Below are 18,841 nucleotides of genomic sequence, written 5' to 3'. Positions count from 1 at the left end.
CTCTTACCCTCCTGGTCCTCCCCACTTCCCCTTGCAACTTCCTATTTGGTTTTCCTCCCCTTCCAAACCTCCTGTTACATCAGGCTGATGTTCAGCCTGCTCCATTTTCTGCCTCTGCCCCAAGCTCCTAACTGCATCTCACTGCCTGCTTACCTCCCCTGCCTCTGTAGCCCGTGACAGCATCCTGCTTGGTTCAACACCTCTCCTCTGTCAGCCCATGCTGCAATCTCCCCCGAGCCCAATTTTTTAATGTTGCCCAGCGCTACCAAAAGCTTCATTTTCTAATTTGTTTTAGCCAGTGGAGTTTCACTACAGAAATGAACCTAACAGGAAAGTTTTGATTGCTGGTAGAGTCACTTCAAATGCCACAACACTGCTCTTTTCTGCTTCCAGGCTCACACAGCTGCTTCATAAAAACAAGCTTTTCAACACTTTCATTATCCATATTTTTGTTGCCAGGGCGAAGCAGTATTGCTGCTAAAATCTGCAAAAAATGAAACCTGCACGTGGCATTTAAAACCCTTCCTTGCCTTGCCAGAAACTGCCACCTCAAGGCAGAAATGGCAGAGGGCAATACCTGGTTGCATCTCAGCCACTTCAGCTTGTGGTCTGACACCTTAACCTAACAAATTCAACCTTGCCATCTCAATTTAAGCCAAAATCTTGGGCTTTTCCTGGAAGTATCAGCACCCGTCCATTTTCTGTCCATTCAACCACAGCAGCAACAACCTTCAGCAGAGGATCAGCAGCAACTTAAACCTGACGTGGTGGTCCTCCTCTGATATTGAGGTGCTCTCTCAGCTAGGAGAGCACTTGCTCAAGTGAAGTTTGAAGATCCCAGAGCTCAGCTGTGTCCCATGCCTCCAATCCTACAGCTGCGGGATCACAGAATAACCAGGTGCTGTGGAACTGCTACCTGTATGGCTGTAGCACACAGCAAAACCTGTTACTTCTGGACATCTCTTAAGGGGAAAAGAAAGAAGCAAGTAAGCCCCTGCTGCAAAGGAAGTTACACCGTAAAGTACCTTGCCTCATTCTGTTGCATCTTGTCATCATCGAATGCCAGTAGTTTGATATATATTTAAATTTATTTGGTTTTTTTTTTCAGTTGCCTCTGGTATATCTGGCTAGCATGCAGTGTCTTAATCCACCAGTAAGGCAGGAATCATGACACTGAGATGCTGCACACATCACTACGCTGCAGCAGCAGACTCAGCATCAGCAAGGCAGAGCTACATCTCCAATTATTCTTTTTTCTGAATACATTCCAAATAGTACAAGGTATTTTTTTGAATTAGTGCAAGATGATGAAAATTAATTCATTGACATATTCAAAAGGAAAAATATTTCATCTTTGCTTAAGTGTTTAACCAAAATCACTGCATTGGCAGCCAAAAATGACAAGCCCCCCAATTTCTTGCTTGCAATTCCAGAAAACAACTACTGTTACATTCAAATAGCTGTGAGAGAACATATTATGCTGCCCACAGTACTCTAACAACATAGTGTGTCAGCACGGCTGGATCTGAGCTGGAAAAATAGGGGCATCATTGCAAGCAAAAGCTATCCCTTGCAGAGCTAGTAAGATTACATATTTAACATACAGTATGTTTTTAGCAAGACCAGGCAGCTTAAAAGGGGAGAGAGAGAGAGAGAGAGAGAGGAGGTATAAATTCTTGTCATGATAATTCTTTACTTTGAAGTTTAGTAACATAGAAACATGGGCAAACTCAGTGCAGGATTCCACTGCAGCTTTCAGTACACAACTGTTTGCACTGCTGGTTTGCTTTCTAAACTTCAACCTTTCTAAAATACAGGCTTGCAGCTTGGCACTGTTGTATTTCAATCAATCGCTTGAATGAGGATTGCAATGTCATAAATAAAAGGAGCTAAGACCATAAATTTCTGCGGAGATGTAAAATCAAAGAGAACAATCCAACAGACTCCCAGGGGGTGGGAGGCTGACACATATTCCAGCTGTTTATATTTCTACTATGAGACACTTGTTCATTTTAACTTTTTCACTTCTGCACAGCTTGCCAGAACCACAATTCCAAAAACCTGAAAATCTCACTCTGGAGCTGGCATTTAGTTTTGTGCTCTACAATAAAATGAAGCTGCAGAAGAGAAAAAGCCCTAAAATTTATCAAGCTTCTCCACAGGCAAAATCCCAGACCACCACGGCTGACAGCCCCACCAGCACAGTACCCCAATGCCTGGCATGCGAGTTACTTGCTAGAACAAAGCATCCTCAGGACATCTCTGACAACTCCATCCTCAGGCCACGGGTTCACAGCAAACAACCTCCAGCTCCCATCTACGCTGTCATCATTATGAACAGAAGTTACACATACTAGTTTATTAATCCGCTCCCTCATTTAAACAACAGCCAAGGGATGGCAGTGTTATCTTCACAGTACTGAGTGAGGACTTGCACAGTCCATGAGCCTGTGCTGCTTTTAAAAACAGTAAGTATAAACAGGAAACTGAATTTGATTTGCTGCTCAGAGCATAAGAGTCTATACAACAAAGCAGGTAGGCAGCATACTACCTCCTACTTGGTGTACCAGAGTTAAGCTATCTTGCATGGAATAAAATTGATAAACAGTTACATGCGCAAAGACAGGGACAGAAAGGTAGCAAATAACCTATGGACAGCTTTGTTTATGAGTAGGACCTATATCAAGTACTTAAAGCATCAGCACACTTTCCTCATGAGAAGGTACAGAGAAGCAACGGATGCAACATTATCCACCTTTATTGCAGAAGAACAGGGAAATTTAGTCCATGTCTGTAGTGTGATATTTTACTGTCTTACACAACAGGAACAAGAAAACATCCCCTTGCTAGTAAGAAAAATTGGTTCTGAAAGCATACTCCAAAAGCAAAACACTCAAGGTCTAACGTGCAGCTGATGAACTGCCATTTTTCCAACTTGGATAAAATAAGGTGGGTCACTCTGCCTGCAGTCTTGCATGTATAAGTAAAGTGTACATAAACTGCAAGCTTTTGTTAGCCATGCATGGCCCAGATTACTCCCTCCCGCAGGAAGGCTGCATCTACAACTAACTCCACTTGCACGCTAGAGGCTGTCCCTCACACAGCTGGCAAAAGGCAGCAGGGCAGAAGAATTCCTCTGTGTGTCAAGATCTAACCCCTCTCAGGATGTATACTAAACTATCACATACCCCAACGTGGTTCACAAAAAAACCCCAACTCTGCAGTTTGCCTAAACCCAGAGGATATTGCATTCTCACATGCCCCAAAGCCAGAAGCCTGGGGAGGATCAGGTTTTTTGTTTTGGTCTTAACTTCTAATGCTTCCTTTTCTGTTAAAAGAATAAAATAAAAAATACAGGCTTGCTGGTTGGTTTTTTTATTTTGGTTTGCTTTGGGGGTTTTTTTTGTTGTTTGTTTTGTGGGGTTTTTTGTTTGTTTGTTTTTAAAGGGGAAGAGCCTCATTAGACTTTATGAATTCTCAGCAATTCGCTTTTTCCAATGTGGTCATCCACTGAAATAAGAGCTTTCAAAACATATATAGCAAACAGTACAGTTTGTTTTCTGCATTTTGTTACAATTTTTATTCTTAAGTATAAAAAACAAAAAGTCAAACATGAAATTCACTAAGGATGAACTGACACACAAGGATCTATACAAACCCAGAAAGAAACAGGATCAGTGAAGAGCAAAGTCGCTGGCAGCACTGCTACATAGCTCGCAGGAACACAGGAGGCTCCTCTCCCCAGCGTGCTGCATTAGCACAGAACAGGAAGGCAAGCTTTAAGGAGCACAGCCATAATTTGATTAATCCCCACTTTACACGATGCAATTAAATTGCTTTTATACTACAAAAGAAATAAAGTCACTATTTTCAAAGTTTTTGACCTCGCAGTATAGCAAGCCATAAATTGAGACATTTACCCAAACTAACCGCACAGCAGGTAGGAGAATACACTGCTGCTCGTGACAGGCAGAGGCCCAAACAAGTCTTTTCCCTTCCTGCTCTTCCCATCCCCCTTGTAATCCTGCCCACACAACGCTGCTGCTCTTTCCCAACGACAAACGGTGGCTGCTTGGACAGATTATCAAGGGAGACATCTGTTTGACTGATAGACAACACAGGAAAACATGATGCATGCACTCATTTTGTTTACAGACCACAGTTTTTCTAATGCATTTCTTAATTTCCAGCAGAAATTCCATCAGCCTGCAGTGCTAACCAAGAAATCCACAGACTTCAGCCTGAAACTACAGTATGATTTACCATTCACTAATGCAATTCTTAAGTTGACCAAACATAAAACCTGTAAACTGCAAACGAACAAACCTTCTTGCTCTAGACATGAACAGGCCAGATTTGAGCAATGAGTCCAAATTTAAGAAAAATTAATGTTTGGATTTCCAAACACCCATTTTAACATCATTGGATACACAGTTTGTATTTAAGTCACTACAGAAATTTTAAGTTGCCTTGGAGATCCTACTTAAATACAAGAGGCTTATCAATTTAAATCAGTTGTGAAAATATTTAAGTAACACCTGGTGCAACCTACAAAAAAGCATAGATACAAACTCAGCTCCCCTGCAAACCTGGAAATTGTTTCTCCTGCTTTTCATTGTATCCTCGAATTGCAAATTCTCTTTTCCACATTTTAGTTTCAACTTGTTTGTTGCATTTAAACTGTGATAGACAAAGGTTATTTCAACAGAAAGAAGGGGGGATGGAGCCCAGCCCTGTGCACAGGGTAACTGGCCACCCACCTTATCAAATATTGCCCCCTGCAGTACTTCCTGCAAAAACACCCACTGGCCACTGGACAAATCAGTTTGCTTTATTCCTGCAGGTCTTCCACCTTACCAGACCGCTCTGAGCCTGCAGCAATAGTGTATTTGCTATTTTACTCACTCTGAAGTTTGTTTCCTTTTTCATGAGACTGACTGTCTATTCCCCAGGGGTCCTCTCCCAGCTACTCCAAACACCATGACTCGGTGCTCCCACACCAACACAGCAATAGAGGTATTTTACTCCTATGGACTACTTGGTCCAGAGTACAGAGAAAGTAGAGTAGGATTTAGTACTCAAACAAGGCACAGAACAGGAGTTGAAAAAACATGCGCAGCTTTCTCCCCTGCAAATATCAGGACTAGAATTTCAAACCTTTAGGAGCTTAAAAAGATGTTTGGTGAATATCTATTTTCTTTGAACTTGAGCTCGCTTCCTGCTTTGCCTTAGAGATATGTCTCTGCTCTTCAGATTCCTAATACGCAACTTTCCTCATTACACAGCAGAAATCTTATGAAGTGCGTTACTGGTGAGGTCGAGTCAAACAAGTTAAAATGCTTTTTTTTTTTTTTTAATATAGAAACAGAAAATAATTAAGTCCTTCTGCAAGTTTCAGCCGTCAAAGCAAATAGAAAGAAGGCCTCTAAGTGTTTGGGGAAGGATGCCACTGAAGTTAGTAGTGTGACAAGCTGTTGAGGTTGGAACTGGTAAATGTGCAATATAAGAAATAGGAAAAGGAAATATTTAGAATCAAGAGATGCCAAAACTGCAATCAGCAAATGGAAGGCTAAAACTGATGAGCAAATCTGGATGCTTTTTTATTATTTATTTTTATTGTTTAAGCTGTGCCATGTAACTGCCTTGTTACAAGAAACAATCAATAACAGCTCCTAACCACCTCACTGCAGTGTCATGTACACGCCCCCACCCACATCCCTTGCAACATGAACTCAGTTGAAGAGGTATGTATAATGCTGCTGAGCAAAAGAGGTGCTGTCCCACTCCTGCCTCCAGATGGTCAGCTCCTGCAGACGCAGACTCCCATGTCAGTCTGAGGTTTGAAAAATCTGGATACCTAAAGCCAGTGGGGATTTGTGATACCAAATACGTGACAGAGATTAGAATTTTAGAGTGCATGGGGGAATGGAAATATAGACACTAAGACTGTCTCAAAAACTGCAAGTACTAGAAGTGCCCAATTATGCAGTAGAGACAGTGATGTACATGAGAACAAAGTTATTGCATAAAGATGCAAGACAACCAGCTTGTGAAGGTGAACCACCCTAAATCACCAAACCCACTGCTGAGACTGCAGGATAGCACCACAACAGCGGGTACTGCAGAGCCACAGCCTGACAGAGGGGTCAGAGGGATGAGCACGCATAGGCAATAAGCTGCAGGTGGCTGGCAGAGAGAGCAGATGGCTATCATTGCCAAACTCACACACACATCAGCAAAAGCCACCAAAAGCAACGTGTCATTTGCTGCCAGTAAAGCAGGGAGAAGACAGGTGAACGTACAAGAAGCGAAGCAGCTGAGACACATACACATCTCTAAAGGACCCAAAGCAGTGGGAGGTGTTGACGGCACGAAGCATTTCTGTTTAAGGATAGAGAATGCAAAAGAATTGCTTCATAAAGTAGTCTCTGTTCTGGAGGAAAAGTGAATAGACTTGAAGGACAGGTGATGTCTCTGAAATATGCAAATAGAGCTGAGCTAGTCCAAGCAATTACCTTTCCACTGCCTGGAACTTCAGACTGAAAGGAATGACTCACAAGAACGAACAAGAAACAAAAGATGCGCTAAAAGGTAGAAGATGACGAAGGAAGACTGCATCAAGAGGAGAACGAAGGCAAGCATGGAAAAGTATAGTCTGACCTCCTACTAACAGCTGTTCTTGGGAAAAGAAACAAAACAACTTACAACACAAAACACAGTAAGACCCATGCCATCATAGTAAGACCTAACTGCAAAGCATCCAGAATGGCAATTGTGAATGTTGGTTGTAGACTTCTGGGTTCACGATAAATACAGCAAGGAGATTCCTGCAGCTTCATGAATGTAAAGACAATGGATCACACCTCAATATCCTTTAGGTCATCTGCTATTTTAAAGATTTCCTAGCAAATAATTGCTGAAAATAAATGTAGTATGATCATTTCTTTCCAGGTTTTAGACAAAGCTCTGAAAGAAAAGATTAGGCACGACTATCAGACAACCTGCTAGCAGCAAGGGTGAAGAAGAAACTAAACCACATTGGAAATGGCTCATCTCCATTGCTAACAGATGTGCCTCTACTGTCAAAAGTGGCATACCAGCTTCACAGGGCAGAGAACAGCTGTGCCACTGCCTCTTCACATTCAGTTGTCTCCTGATTACGTGCAGGTACTCCAAACTCCATGCAGGAACAGGAAGCAGCAGGTCAGATTTTGGCTGCTACAGGTGCTCTCACTGCTTCCGAACAAAAATTCAGGCTGCTACTACAGCATCAGAATGCTTTTACTTTGTTTTTTTTTTTCCATCCAAAACAAGCAAAGATTAGTAAATTATAGCAGTTACAGTCTGATGCTGAAAATGTACTAATACAGAAACTGCAATGTCAATATGAAAGAATGAATCAATGAAGAATCAAGAAAAAGGAATGAAGAAGTGGATCTATTTGGACTGCATAAGAAATACTGCATTTAGTTCCATTCTACTTATTAAGAAAAATACTGACAGCCTGAAAGCTGCCGAACAGCAGCAAATCTGCTGGGAAAAAATGAACCTATGATAAAGATAAGGTGTTTTTAAATTTTAAATTTTGCATATTTGGTACTAAAGGATCAAGACATTAAAAACCCTTTGCAAATATATGAAACAGGATACTGAGGAGGATTTAAGATAACACACAAGAACAACTTTAAGGAATGAGATGAACTGTTGAAGAGAAAATATGTAGGCAATACTGAGAAAGCTTTACAATAGCAAAATTCATGAAGCTGCACAATGAGAAATTCAACACCCTTGTACTGCAATTACTATTTATGATTCACAGTGATCTGAAAGCTGAACTTTTCAAATTTGTACCAAGCACTTTACGCTGCTTTTAACCAAATACTAGGAGTATTTCATTCATGATCTATTGAATGCAAGAAAAATTCAAAGGAAACCAGCAGATGAGCATGTAAAGGAGACACAATGACAGTGATGAAGCACCTTGTAATGTACCCACAGATCTTTTCTATAAATCCAATTTGAAATTTGAAGACTAAAATAGCTATTTTATCTCCATACCCTGACACATGCATCTCCATCATTTTAAAGAACAGAGCTCCCTCTCGTGGCTCCAGAAGGTGGATTGGGGGGTGGGAGGAGGGAAAAAAATAAATAATAAAAGAGTACAGAGCAGCATGAGACCACTGGGAGTGAGAGGACTCGTGATAGCATTTTGGTTATATGAAAGTGGAATTAAAAGGAAGATGTAGTAGGAAGGACAGGTAACTTCTTTTAAAGAAAGCAATGTCACATGTACTTTAATGCTAACTTTTAAATTACATTCTCTGCTAATGTAACTTCCTCTGCTAGGCCTTTCTGCACCTGAGCATATTCCTTCAATGTAAAGCACTCAGATCTCTTAACAGGTTTCTAGCTCAGTCATAGGCAAGGCACAGGAAAAGGAAAGAGTCAGGACAAGAAATGTGGCACCTGTGCAGCAGTGCAGGGACAATAAACCAGGTAACACTCTATGGATTTTCCTCAGCATTACAGCTCTGCACTGAGACCATACAGAGGAAAAAAATCATTGGCTTCAAAAAGTCAAGAAATATATGCATAGTTACATGAGTGAGAGAAGCACGTCTATTAAACAGGGCAACAAAAGCATCTGAAGAAAGAAAAATCACATTTATTTAAACCACTCTGACAACTCAGCCCTGCCATCTTCATAGAAACTTCTGTTCAATCTCCAACATTGCTCTCCTCCTGCAAAACCACACTTCTTGTATCAACTATTCAAAAAGGGAGGTCAGAGCAAGACATGAATGAGCAAACACACTGGTGCAACAGCATTACCCAGCACGGTCTAGTTTCTGCTGAGTCCTGGGGACAGGCTTATGCAAGGACAGCAATGGGAAGAAACGTGCTCACACACATTCCTTCCTCACCTTAGGAGCAGTACTGCAAACCATTCTTTGTTTGCTATATGGCTTAATTTTTTTTTTTTTAAACTAACAGATTATTCCACTTTCTTAGCTGACAGCTTTGTAACCCGAAGGTCACACCTGCGACAATAAGTATTTCTCTACGGCAAGAAAGTGGGGTACCCAAAGCTAAGCTTGTCACCAGGCATGAGAAGTCTTTCTATGAACAGAAGCTCTACCCATAAAAATTCAGGAAAGTGTTGGGTGGGGTTTTTTTGGGGTTTTTTTTCCCCTCATTGTTTAATGAATATTCATGTTTCACTTTACACTGCTACACACTTTCTTCATTCAGGATCGTACATGGATTCTTTTTGATTTATTTTATTTCTGTATGAGAATTTTAGATTGGACAAGAATTTACACAGCATGCAGCTAGCTTTTGCTAACTGCACTTCACAGCATATTGCTAACTGCACTGCACAGCATATAAAACTATTTTCCCCGAGGGCATTAAAAAGGGTTTCCTCTGAATGACAATATTTCTCTGCTGCAAAAACAGGATCAACACCATGAAACATGAACTAGTAAAGAAAAAACAATTACTCTTAAGTCTGTAGAACAGCATCAGAAGACAACTGAGAATCAAATTCTTGATTCATAGGCTTGTGCTCACACAAGGTTTTGCTTCCAAAGTGCAGGACCAAAAAAGAATCAATCTCCCACCGCAAAAAGAAATTACCATGCCTTCAGCATTTTGCTATTAGTGAAATATCTCCACTCTATCTCCAAAGGCAATACTTTTTCTGAAGAACAATCCTCTTTAAAAATTGTATAAAAATTAGTGTATAAACAGGGAGATATCCTTAAATATTCAATCAAGTAATAAACCTGGTAGATGAAAGACAGATTAATTAAAATGACAGTACAGTCTCCCTATAACACACATATACAGGACTTAAAAATACACTTGTTATGTTGGAGTACCTAATCATAATCAGATTTGGTAATTTGCTGCACCGAAACAAAAAGGAAACATTTTTAGAATTGATCATTCAGTTCATGTCACTTTCATGGAGATTACTTTGTATTGATCAACATTTAAATAGTAGTTGAAAAGACAAAGATGAGAAAAGGATAAAAAGTATCTTTACATGCTAAATACAGCATGAACCAATAAGACCAAAATAAATTAGATCACTATGGCCAAACCAACTCTGTGCATGCGCTCACTGTAATGAAGATAATTATGAATGAAAGAGATGGTTCTTCATGTTTCAGTCATAACAAAAGGAGAGTTTTAAAAATGAATTTAGACTTTAATCTGCTCAAAATGAAGTTTGCCACACAGCAATTAAAATCTGTGTGAAGCTGAACCATTGTCAGCTTTACAAAGACAAACGGTGGCTTGTTTTCTGAAAAATATTTTCATGTTTCCTACCTGTGGATTCCAACTGGGGTCCAGTTTTTTCACTGTAGCAACATACTCCTGCATAGCTTGATGAGGGCTGGTATCTCCCAGGGCTTTCCAAGCCTCCCTAGGAGAGCAAGCAAAACATCAGCAAGACACTCTGAGACAGCACAATGTGGTTTTTTTAGTATCATCAGCAAAACACAGTGAACACATTCATCTAAATACTTTCAAGGGGTGCAAAGCCATCTTTCATTCAATTTGAAATGGTCAACTTGTCTCTGAAGCCATGAATGGCCACTGTCAGTGCAGCACTGCCATGAAAGGATCTTTCAGGGGATCCTGATCCAGGCTGGAACATAGTTTGCGTTCACAAAGTAAACCTGTTTGTAAAACTGTAGCTATTTTCATAAAATTTTTGTTGTACACAAGCTAATTCTGGATGAACAAGGTAAACACAGGAGTCTGGTATTTCATGTCTGTATCAGGCATAGCAGCAAACATTTCCCTCTTAAACAAAGGATTTTAAAGCCAGTTCAGTGGCAGACTCCGAGTTGACATCCGCTTGGTCCATAATCTGTCAACAGATGAGACGATGCAACAAGAAGTAGAGCCAGAAATTGCTAGGAATTACGAGGATTTCCTCTTACCATTTTTGCTTTCCCTCAAAATCAAAGAAGCTTGGCTTGGGAGTGTTACAGGTTCCAAATTTCACCTAAAGAAAAGAAATTTCTTTCTGTTAGAACAAAGCAAAGGGAAGCAGATTTGCGTAAGGAAATACTGGGTTCTGATGGTTTCAGGGTAATGTTGTTCTTGTGCCAGAGGAAAGGTTTTTGGGGGAAAGAACTGACACAACTCAGCCCCATCTTACCCTCATTTTAGCTCTCGTAGTTATTAGCACCTCTGCATCCCCGTGTTTTCTTTGCATGATGCAAGGGAAGCAATTTTGTTATGCAGCTCATTTCTTTTGCATGCATTACCCAACAGGGATAACCAGCAAGTGATTTCTCACTTAATGTTATGTTTATTACCCAGCCAAATGCCTCATCCTCCACCAGTATCAAGAAAAATTCTGTTGATTAGGGTTTCTACAGAGATGATCATTCATTAAGGCTGAAATTCACCTGCTTCCGCACAAAGCTCAAGTGTAAACAGACTTTGCTTAATTATTTTCAAGGTCCTCTGGAAGGCAAGGGGACAAACTCAGAGCAAAGGAATGCCAAGCAGCTTCTAAATTTGCTCTGAGGCATCTGGCTGCATAGGAAGCACTGTGTGAGAGACAAGTCAAGGCCTGAGTGCCAGAAATGAACCAGTCCATCCGAAGCAAGCCAGAAATTAAAATGTGGGGGGAGAAAGAAGAAACACAAGAAAGCAAGGGAACAAGCCAGAATTGGTGGATAGATATATGAAAAAAACCTTATAGCCAGTGTAAAATGGACTCAGTGCCAGCAGGATTCAGGCAGTTCTCCATAGGGTGGTATACTGATGGGACAAATACAAAGCTCTTCCTCTCACTGCAGGGAAGTCTAACAGCTCTATCTCCTCCATAAGCTCGCCCACAAAGGGGAACACAGGACTGACAGAGGCTACGCCTGCCCAGGGCTCCAAAGGCACAACCACGTTCCTGCAACGAGGCCAGCACTGACAACTGCCTCAAGAACAGAGCAATTAGCAGGTTGAGATTTGGGTAACAGAGCTATTTTCTTGAAGTCTGCTCAGGAGAACGTATAAGTGAATGTGCCTCTGTCCCTGCCCAGAAAAGCCAGGGAATATGGGTCAGGACCCACCAGACCTGGCTGTTATCAGTGTCCCTTTCTCATAGGAAATAAAGTCCCTTGCACACAGGTGTCACTGGTAAAATGAATCTAACTGAAATGAAAATATTGTGATAGGGAATGAATGAATTTACACAAAACATGGGGGGATTTATTTTTGTTGTTGGGTTTTTGGGGGGGTTTTTTACTTTCATTAAAAAAGTGTTATATATCCCACAGGGATGATGGATGAAATACTAGAAACCAGAGCAGAACCACAACTCCAAATGCAACAGTCCCTGGGAGGCAGTTCTCACAGCAAGTCCCTGTAACACAGGGCACAGCCCAGTGCAAAAAAAGCCCAGCACAGATAGGGTATTTAAACAGACCCTGGGGAGGGAACACAGGTACGTTCTGGAGGAGGGCAAAGGCTGCTGGTTGAACATTTTGTTAGCCAAGCAAAACTAAACTGCATTCATCAAATGTTTTATGAAATATGCTCAAGTGTTCAGGCAGGTGAAGTGCTTAAATCAACTAACAATTCTTCACCTTAACAGGGTGGGGATTTTATGCTGAGGATGGAATCGTTAATCAGGCTTTAAAGAGAGTATGCCCATACCGAGAGATATTTATTAGTTACACTATGTTTTCATTTAAAGTGTTAGAGGATATGAGTGACTGTAACTGAAATTAATTTTCTGTACATCTGACTGTCTCCCAGTGAGCAATTCATTCAAATTAGAACATCTTAGCTGGCCTTTAAAACAACGTATCGCATTTCCTGGAGAAATAGGAGAAAGGGCTAGCAACGGTTAGTCCTATAAATCAGTCACAATTCATGTAGTGTAAATGTTTTCTCCTGTGCTCAGAGGCAGATTAGACCACTTGTTTTAAAAAGCAAAACAAACATGGAAATAAAATGCAAATTCATTACCTGTATGGAAAACGCCTGCTTGGCAATTCTTTAGTTCAACATCTAACCTGCAAAAATTGGCCAAGTTGGATAAAAAAAAAAAACATGTTTTAATATTAATTTTCCACTGCCATCATCAAAACACGACAGCAGTTTCCCCTCTTTAGATTTGGCATTCAAAGGCCGTTCTAGCATTGGGAAAGACTGTTAGTAACATCGATAGTAATACAAATCAAGGAACAGTAGTTAAATTTCATCCATCAAGAGGGGAAAAAAAAAGTGCACTTGTGCCCTGTTTGCTATTTTAAGATATATTAAAAAGGCTTGCAGTGGTTTTGTTGGAAAGAAGAAAAATGGTTTGGCTTCCCTCTTTTTGCTGCAAGACTCCGTAACACATCAGAAACCAGTCAGGAACCTAACATTAGAGGGGACCCGAGCCTGACAGCTGAGGAAGGGGAGTTTTAGCTAAATATGCCAATGCTGACAAATACTGGTGGGGGCAAAATTTTGTGAAGGACTCTGTCCTCCTGCTACTTCCCTGGAGGGCCTCAAAAGCTGTTTTTCTCCATAACCAGCAGAAAGACAAGAGCCTGTATTAGTATTTCAAGTCAAGAGTTTCTCATCCTGTGTCCACAGAATAATTACCGATGGTCTCCAGGGGGCTGACTGGTCACTTGATGCTTAGCTCTCCTCATTTACAGTTCATCAGTTGCATTAAAAAAAGACAGCCAGAATGCATTAAATACTTTCCTAGTATTGCTTCTGCACGCAGAGTCGTCTGCAGGCATTACACTCATGAATCGTACAAAGATGACCCAGGCACCTCCAAATGGGAAGTGTCTGCAGACATCTCCATTTGTGGCCAAAATGGAAATTTAGAAACTTGGATGAAACCTTCACCTGAGAGCTGAAGGTCACAACATTCAGAAGAGTGCTCGGATAGACAGATGCTCAGAGACCTGTTAGCACTGCATACCATCTCCATACAACTTCAGCTGCTGGTCCAGACTGTGAGAAACCTTGAGATTCTCCTTACACATTACTCCACAACTGACGGCTCCCCACCCCTGGTGGTGGTGGGAAAGCAGCTCTTTGCTAATTTTTCAACTAATACATTTATACAGCAGGGAGTTCCAGCCAAATATTCTTACCTGATTGTAAATCTTGTAAGGTGAATCATATTCGCAGCCTCCCTATGGAGTAGTAACAAGAACAGAACTGGCCTCCACAGACAGCAGGACTAAGTTCTAACTGTACACAGGCCAAGTAAGCTGAATTTCTTTGGCAAGACAGGAATTCCTGCCTGTTCGAGCCCAAAGTTCTGCCTCATTAACCAGCCCCAACCTGTGGGAAAGCCCTATACTCAACTGACTGAAAGTGGGGTGTAAGGAAGAAAAAGCAAACATCAACTACCGAAGGCAAGGGGTCCCGGCCCTGATGACCAAGGGGCTGTATGTCCCAAAGAGACAGAGTGATGCTGGTAACACCGAGTCAGCGCCATCACTCTGCTCCGTACAACAGGAAGCTGCAGGCAGAAATGCTCACGTTCAAGGCAGAGTTGTGGCATCACGTTCTACAATATTTGAAAGATGTCACGCAAAAAATGGGATTATATACCTGAGCCTACACTCACAGGAGACAGCATAAGCCCTGTTTTGCCAACAGCAGTGGATTTCCAGCTTGCCTGCACTTCTCAGCATTTACTTAGGCACCAGCACATCCTCCTGGCAGGGCAGGGTTTTTTTCAGTCTGATCACTTCCAGCAAGTTCTGGAATCCCTCCCCTCTCTGAATGATGACCACTGCATTGGTGTCCATTACTACACTTCTTGAACCTCAGTTTTTTTGCATCCTCAACACGATAGGCAAGCACTATCTTCACTTCACCACTACAGACTCAAGGCACAGACAAGTCATTTGCTCAAAGCCATGCAGAAAGTAGGGGGAGAAAAAGAAAATCACTCCCAGTCCAGAGCCCTGCCAACTAGTCTGTTCTTCCTCCTGTTCTGGGGCAGAGTCATAAACTCAGCAACATCTTCTAAAAACCTCGCTGGTGATGACAACTAAGCAATCCCCTTATTTTCAAGTCTCTGACACATAAACAAAATCAGAGAGAAAAGTAATAAAATCCTGAAATGGCCTCCAATAAAAGGTAATAAAATTCCAGGAAAATGCCTATATACTCAAACAGTTTGAAATAAATAATATACAGTATTTTAACAGAGAGCTCAGCTGTTACTGTCACCTCTTTTATGATGGTGCTGTATCTTAAATCAAAGCCCTTAGTGACATAAAACACTAAACTGAGGAAAGACAAGGATGCCAAATCAAGGACAGTGGACAGATCTGAGTCAGCACCTTTTGTGCGCTAGCAATACTACTGTCCACCGGAGTAATATATTAGCAGCCCATTATGCATACTGATACAGCTGCTATAATTAAATAGAGAAAACTTGCATTAAGCACCCTCGTCTTGATTTAAAGCACAAAACGCTGCAAAACTCAAAGTTAGCAGAGCATAATCCTGCAGTAGCTGTGCTAGCAAACTTCGATCTCCACCACCAGCGCTACCCTCCCAGGCACTCTGTAGCAGAGATGGCACCTTTCTGGACAGCACTGGGCAGCCAAAGGCACAGAAACTCAGGAGCCAAGCACAGCCTGAAACCAAGGAGCACAAAGGCACTTGCTGTTGCATCCTGCTTGGCCAGGGACACAAGGGACAGAGGAGAAGAGGACAGAAATGCCCTGTTCCCCTCAGCTGAAGGCAACTGGAAATCTGTGCTGACACAGTGTTAATTATCAGCTTTTTCTGACTTGTATCAAAACTGTTGTGAAACAGCTTCTGATTTAATGTAATTTTTAACATTAAACACCTTATTGGTCTTACAGACCTAACACCAGGAAACCCTCTGGAGTCTGTTGACAATCACGAGCTGATATGCAAGTAATGCCTTCCCATTTCCAGCTAGGACAGTTACAAAGCGTTTGCAACAGAGCAAAAAATAAGAGTTTATTTGCAACAAATCTCCTGAGAATACAGACAAAAAGTTACAGAAGAGAAAAAAACATCCTTTCCTCTCATCTTATCCTAGGCATGGTCTTGGTATTCTTAGAAGTTCTCCTAGTATTTTTTTCCCACCCTCCGCTTTCTTAAAAAGGGAGAGAGAAACCTGGAGACCTGTTTAAGCACTAGAAAAATCTGAAAACAAAACCTCATGTGACCAGTCTGCTTTTAATACAATTAATGGCCCACAAACCACAGCCTCGGAGTCACCAGCTTAGAGAATAATTAAATATTGCATTAAAAAATGAAAGCACTTATAAGTGGCAGTAGTAGGACAAGGGTATTCCATATGGGAGGAAAACAACAGGGAAGATGTGCACACCCAACTTCGACAGTTAATCCAAATGGGCAGGATTCAGTTTTCAAGTCAAGGCAGCATCTCTTGCCACACACCTGAATCATGTTTGTACTTTTTAGTCTTCCAAGTATAACAATACTTACAATTTTTCTGTTTCTTCAGGTTAGGTGATTCTTACAGTCCTTTGTATCTTAACTGGTGCTTTTGTGTTTGTTTTATGTAACTTCTCCCACAGGAGCAGGAAAAGATCACATTGTGTATTCCCATAGGATGCATCCCACAGCTTGCTCAATTCACAGGGACGGAAAAGGAAAAGGAGTCATGTTCAACGTTATAACTAGAACCAACCAGTTCAGTTTCCCAGGCCACTCTAAAGCCCTCTGCAGACAGATCCTTCATCTTGGTCGCATCAAAACCCCAAAGATTTAATGCTCACACCCGGGTCGTTCCTGCAGCTCCCCATTGTCTCTAACAAGGAGGTGAGCACCAGTGCTACAAACCATTCAATCACCTTCTCTAACCTGTCCCAGTCACCTCATCACCCAGCGTATGCAGGGAGCCCGGCAAACACTGGCGAGGCAGCTGTATTTACCTATCAAGTCACTCCACGAAGACTCAGTGGCCGCTCGGACAGGCCACCAACCCACCGGTGACCCGTCACAGCCAACTACAAAGGCCAAATCCTCCACACCAACACCCGCCTTCGCTTCCCCCACGCAGCCCACGGCAGCCAAACCGACATCTCCGCAGCAGAGGCGAGCGGTGCGGCGTTGGGGCTGTCCGCACTGGGCGAGGGGGAGAGGCGAGGAAGGACAACTAGCGTGATGAATTTGGCGGGACTCTCTCCCTCCCAGGCTTCGTCTGCCTTCGCCACAGGTGAAGCCGGCGGTGCCAAACTTTGTGCTGGGCAGAAAGCTCCCCGCAGCCCCCTCTCCCACACCCCCCGACGCAACTTTTCCCACTTGGCATCGTCACATTTCGTGCGGTAGCCACACAGGCCCTCGGCCGGGAGAGCCCCAGGCCCGGCCACTCGCGTACCGGGCCGGTCCCCGTCCCGCTCCTTCGCCCGGGGCCGCACGCCTGGCCCGCAGCCAGGCGCTGGCCGCCCGGGCTCAGGCCGCGGGTCGGGTCGGGCCGGGCCGGGCCGCCCCGGTCCCGCCTCACCTGCTTGTAGCGGGCGTACAGGTAGAGCAGCTGCTCCTTGCTGGCGGTGGGCAGCAGCGCCGGCAGCCGCTCGGCCGCCTGCTCGAAGAGCGCGGCCAGGTCGCGGCCCGGCGGCGCCGTCCCCGTCTCCTCGGATCCCGAGCTCGCCTCGCCGCCGCTCCCCGCAGCCGCTGCCGCCGCCGCCAGCGGGGGCGACGCCATGGCGGCCCGCCGCCCGCCCAGGTCCGACCGCCGCGCCGGTCCCCCTCACGCCTCGGTACGGGCAGTCGGACCGCCCGCGAGAAACGCGCGCCGAGCCCGAGGGTTCCGGGGCGGCCGGGGGCCCAAGAGCGGCATGTCGGCGAGCAGGGGACGCATCGCCTGGGCTCGGCTTTATGGCCCCTCGCCCGCGGCTCTGCTGATGGCGATTAAACAGCCACACCCGAGGAGGCGGCCGCCCGCACCCTCAAACTTTTCACAACCTTTGCCAAACCTCACCCCCGAGCCCCCCGCGCCCCCAAACCCCGCCTTCGCGCTTGGCTGGGACCCGCGTCCCCCGAGGTCCCGTCCCGGCGTCCGGTACCACCGCTCCCGCCGTGGCCGGGCCGGAGGGGACCCGCCGCGTCCCCGCTGCCGCTGGGGGGCAGTCGCAGGCCGCCCGCCGCTCCGGGCCGAGCGGGCGCGGGGCCGGGGGGGCCGGGGGCAGCCCCCGGCCTTCGGACGGCGGGTGCCGGATGGCAGCCAGCATCCCCCCGGGATGCGGGTGCAGGGTGCCGGGTGGTGCCCGCCGCCCTGGGGGTCCCGGCCAATCGCCAGCCCAAAAGCGGTTTATATTTAGCCCGGTATCTACTTCGGGCGGAAAGTTTTCCCCCGTCCCTGGCACAGCTGTCGAGTCCATCTCCCTCCTCCACCCCCGGCCTCAGCAAATGGCAGCCCTGAGTCCCCTGGGGAAACCTCGGCCACCCCAGCAGCACCCCGACCCACTCTTCCTCCGGCCGCCTCGGCCGGGGCACGCTGCTCCCCCCGCGGCCCGCTGCCTCGCGTGGGGGGGCTGCCCCACAGCGTGACCCCCTCCTGCGGCTGGGCACGCTAAGGCCAAGAGGGGCAAGCAGCAAGCCGGGGTTTTACACCGTGGTTTTAGAGGTCCCCGTCTCACCCCAAAGCACTGGGTGTTGGATGCGCTCTCTTTCCCCCCAGGAGTGAGGATGAGGGGGAAGGCGCATCCTGCGCCTGACGTGGTCCATCCTCACGGCTGGCTGCGGTCTCCCGGCCATGTCCCAGACGCTACAGACTCACTCGTGCAGCCTGTGAGCGATGCATGTGCCTGTCTTTCCATCCTGGGGCTTGCAGGGGGAAATG

The 18,841-nt window shown here is 44.6% G+C and overlaps 1 protein-coding gene across 2 annotated transcripts in view; it reads right to left on the bottom strand.

Annotated features, from left to right (window-relative positions):
* The window catches only part of ACBD6 (acyl-CoA binding domain containing 6), an 89,756-nt gene extending 71,838 nt beyond the window's left edge, over nucleotides 1–17,918 (bottom strand). Inside the window, exons 1-3 of one of the 2 annotated variants that reach the window (XM_041127953.1) lie at nucleotides 17,504–17,918; nucleotides 10,962–11,026; nucleotides 10,342–10,438 (exon numbers count right to left, since the gene is read on the bottom strand). In XM_041127953.1, the coding sequence (XP_040983887.1) occupies nucleotides 10,342–10,438; nucleotides 10,962–11,026; nucleotides 17,504–17,704 (363 nt within the window). In that variant the 5' untranslated portion in view covers nucleotides 17,705–17,918. The remainder of the gene's footprint in view (nucleotides 1–10,341; nucleotides 10,439–10,961; nucleotides 11,027–17,503) is intronic. The other variant, XM_030033034.1, reaches the window with a different exon arrangement.
* Between the last annotated feature and the right edge of the window lie 923 nt (nucleotides 17,919–18,841).

Source organism: Aquila chrysaetos, chromosome 12 (genome assembly GCF_900496995.4).
Source record: "Aquila chrysaetos chrysaetos chromosome 12, bAquChr1.4, whole genome shotgun sequence".
NCBI classification, from domain to species: Eukaryota; Metazoa; Chordata; class Aves; order Accipitriformes; family Accipitridae; genus Aquila; species Aquila chrysaetos.
The sequence above is the reverse complement of the archived record's forward strand: the minus strand, read 5'-3'. Positions and strand labels throughout refer to the sequence as shown.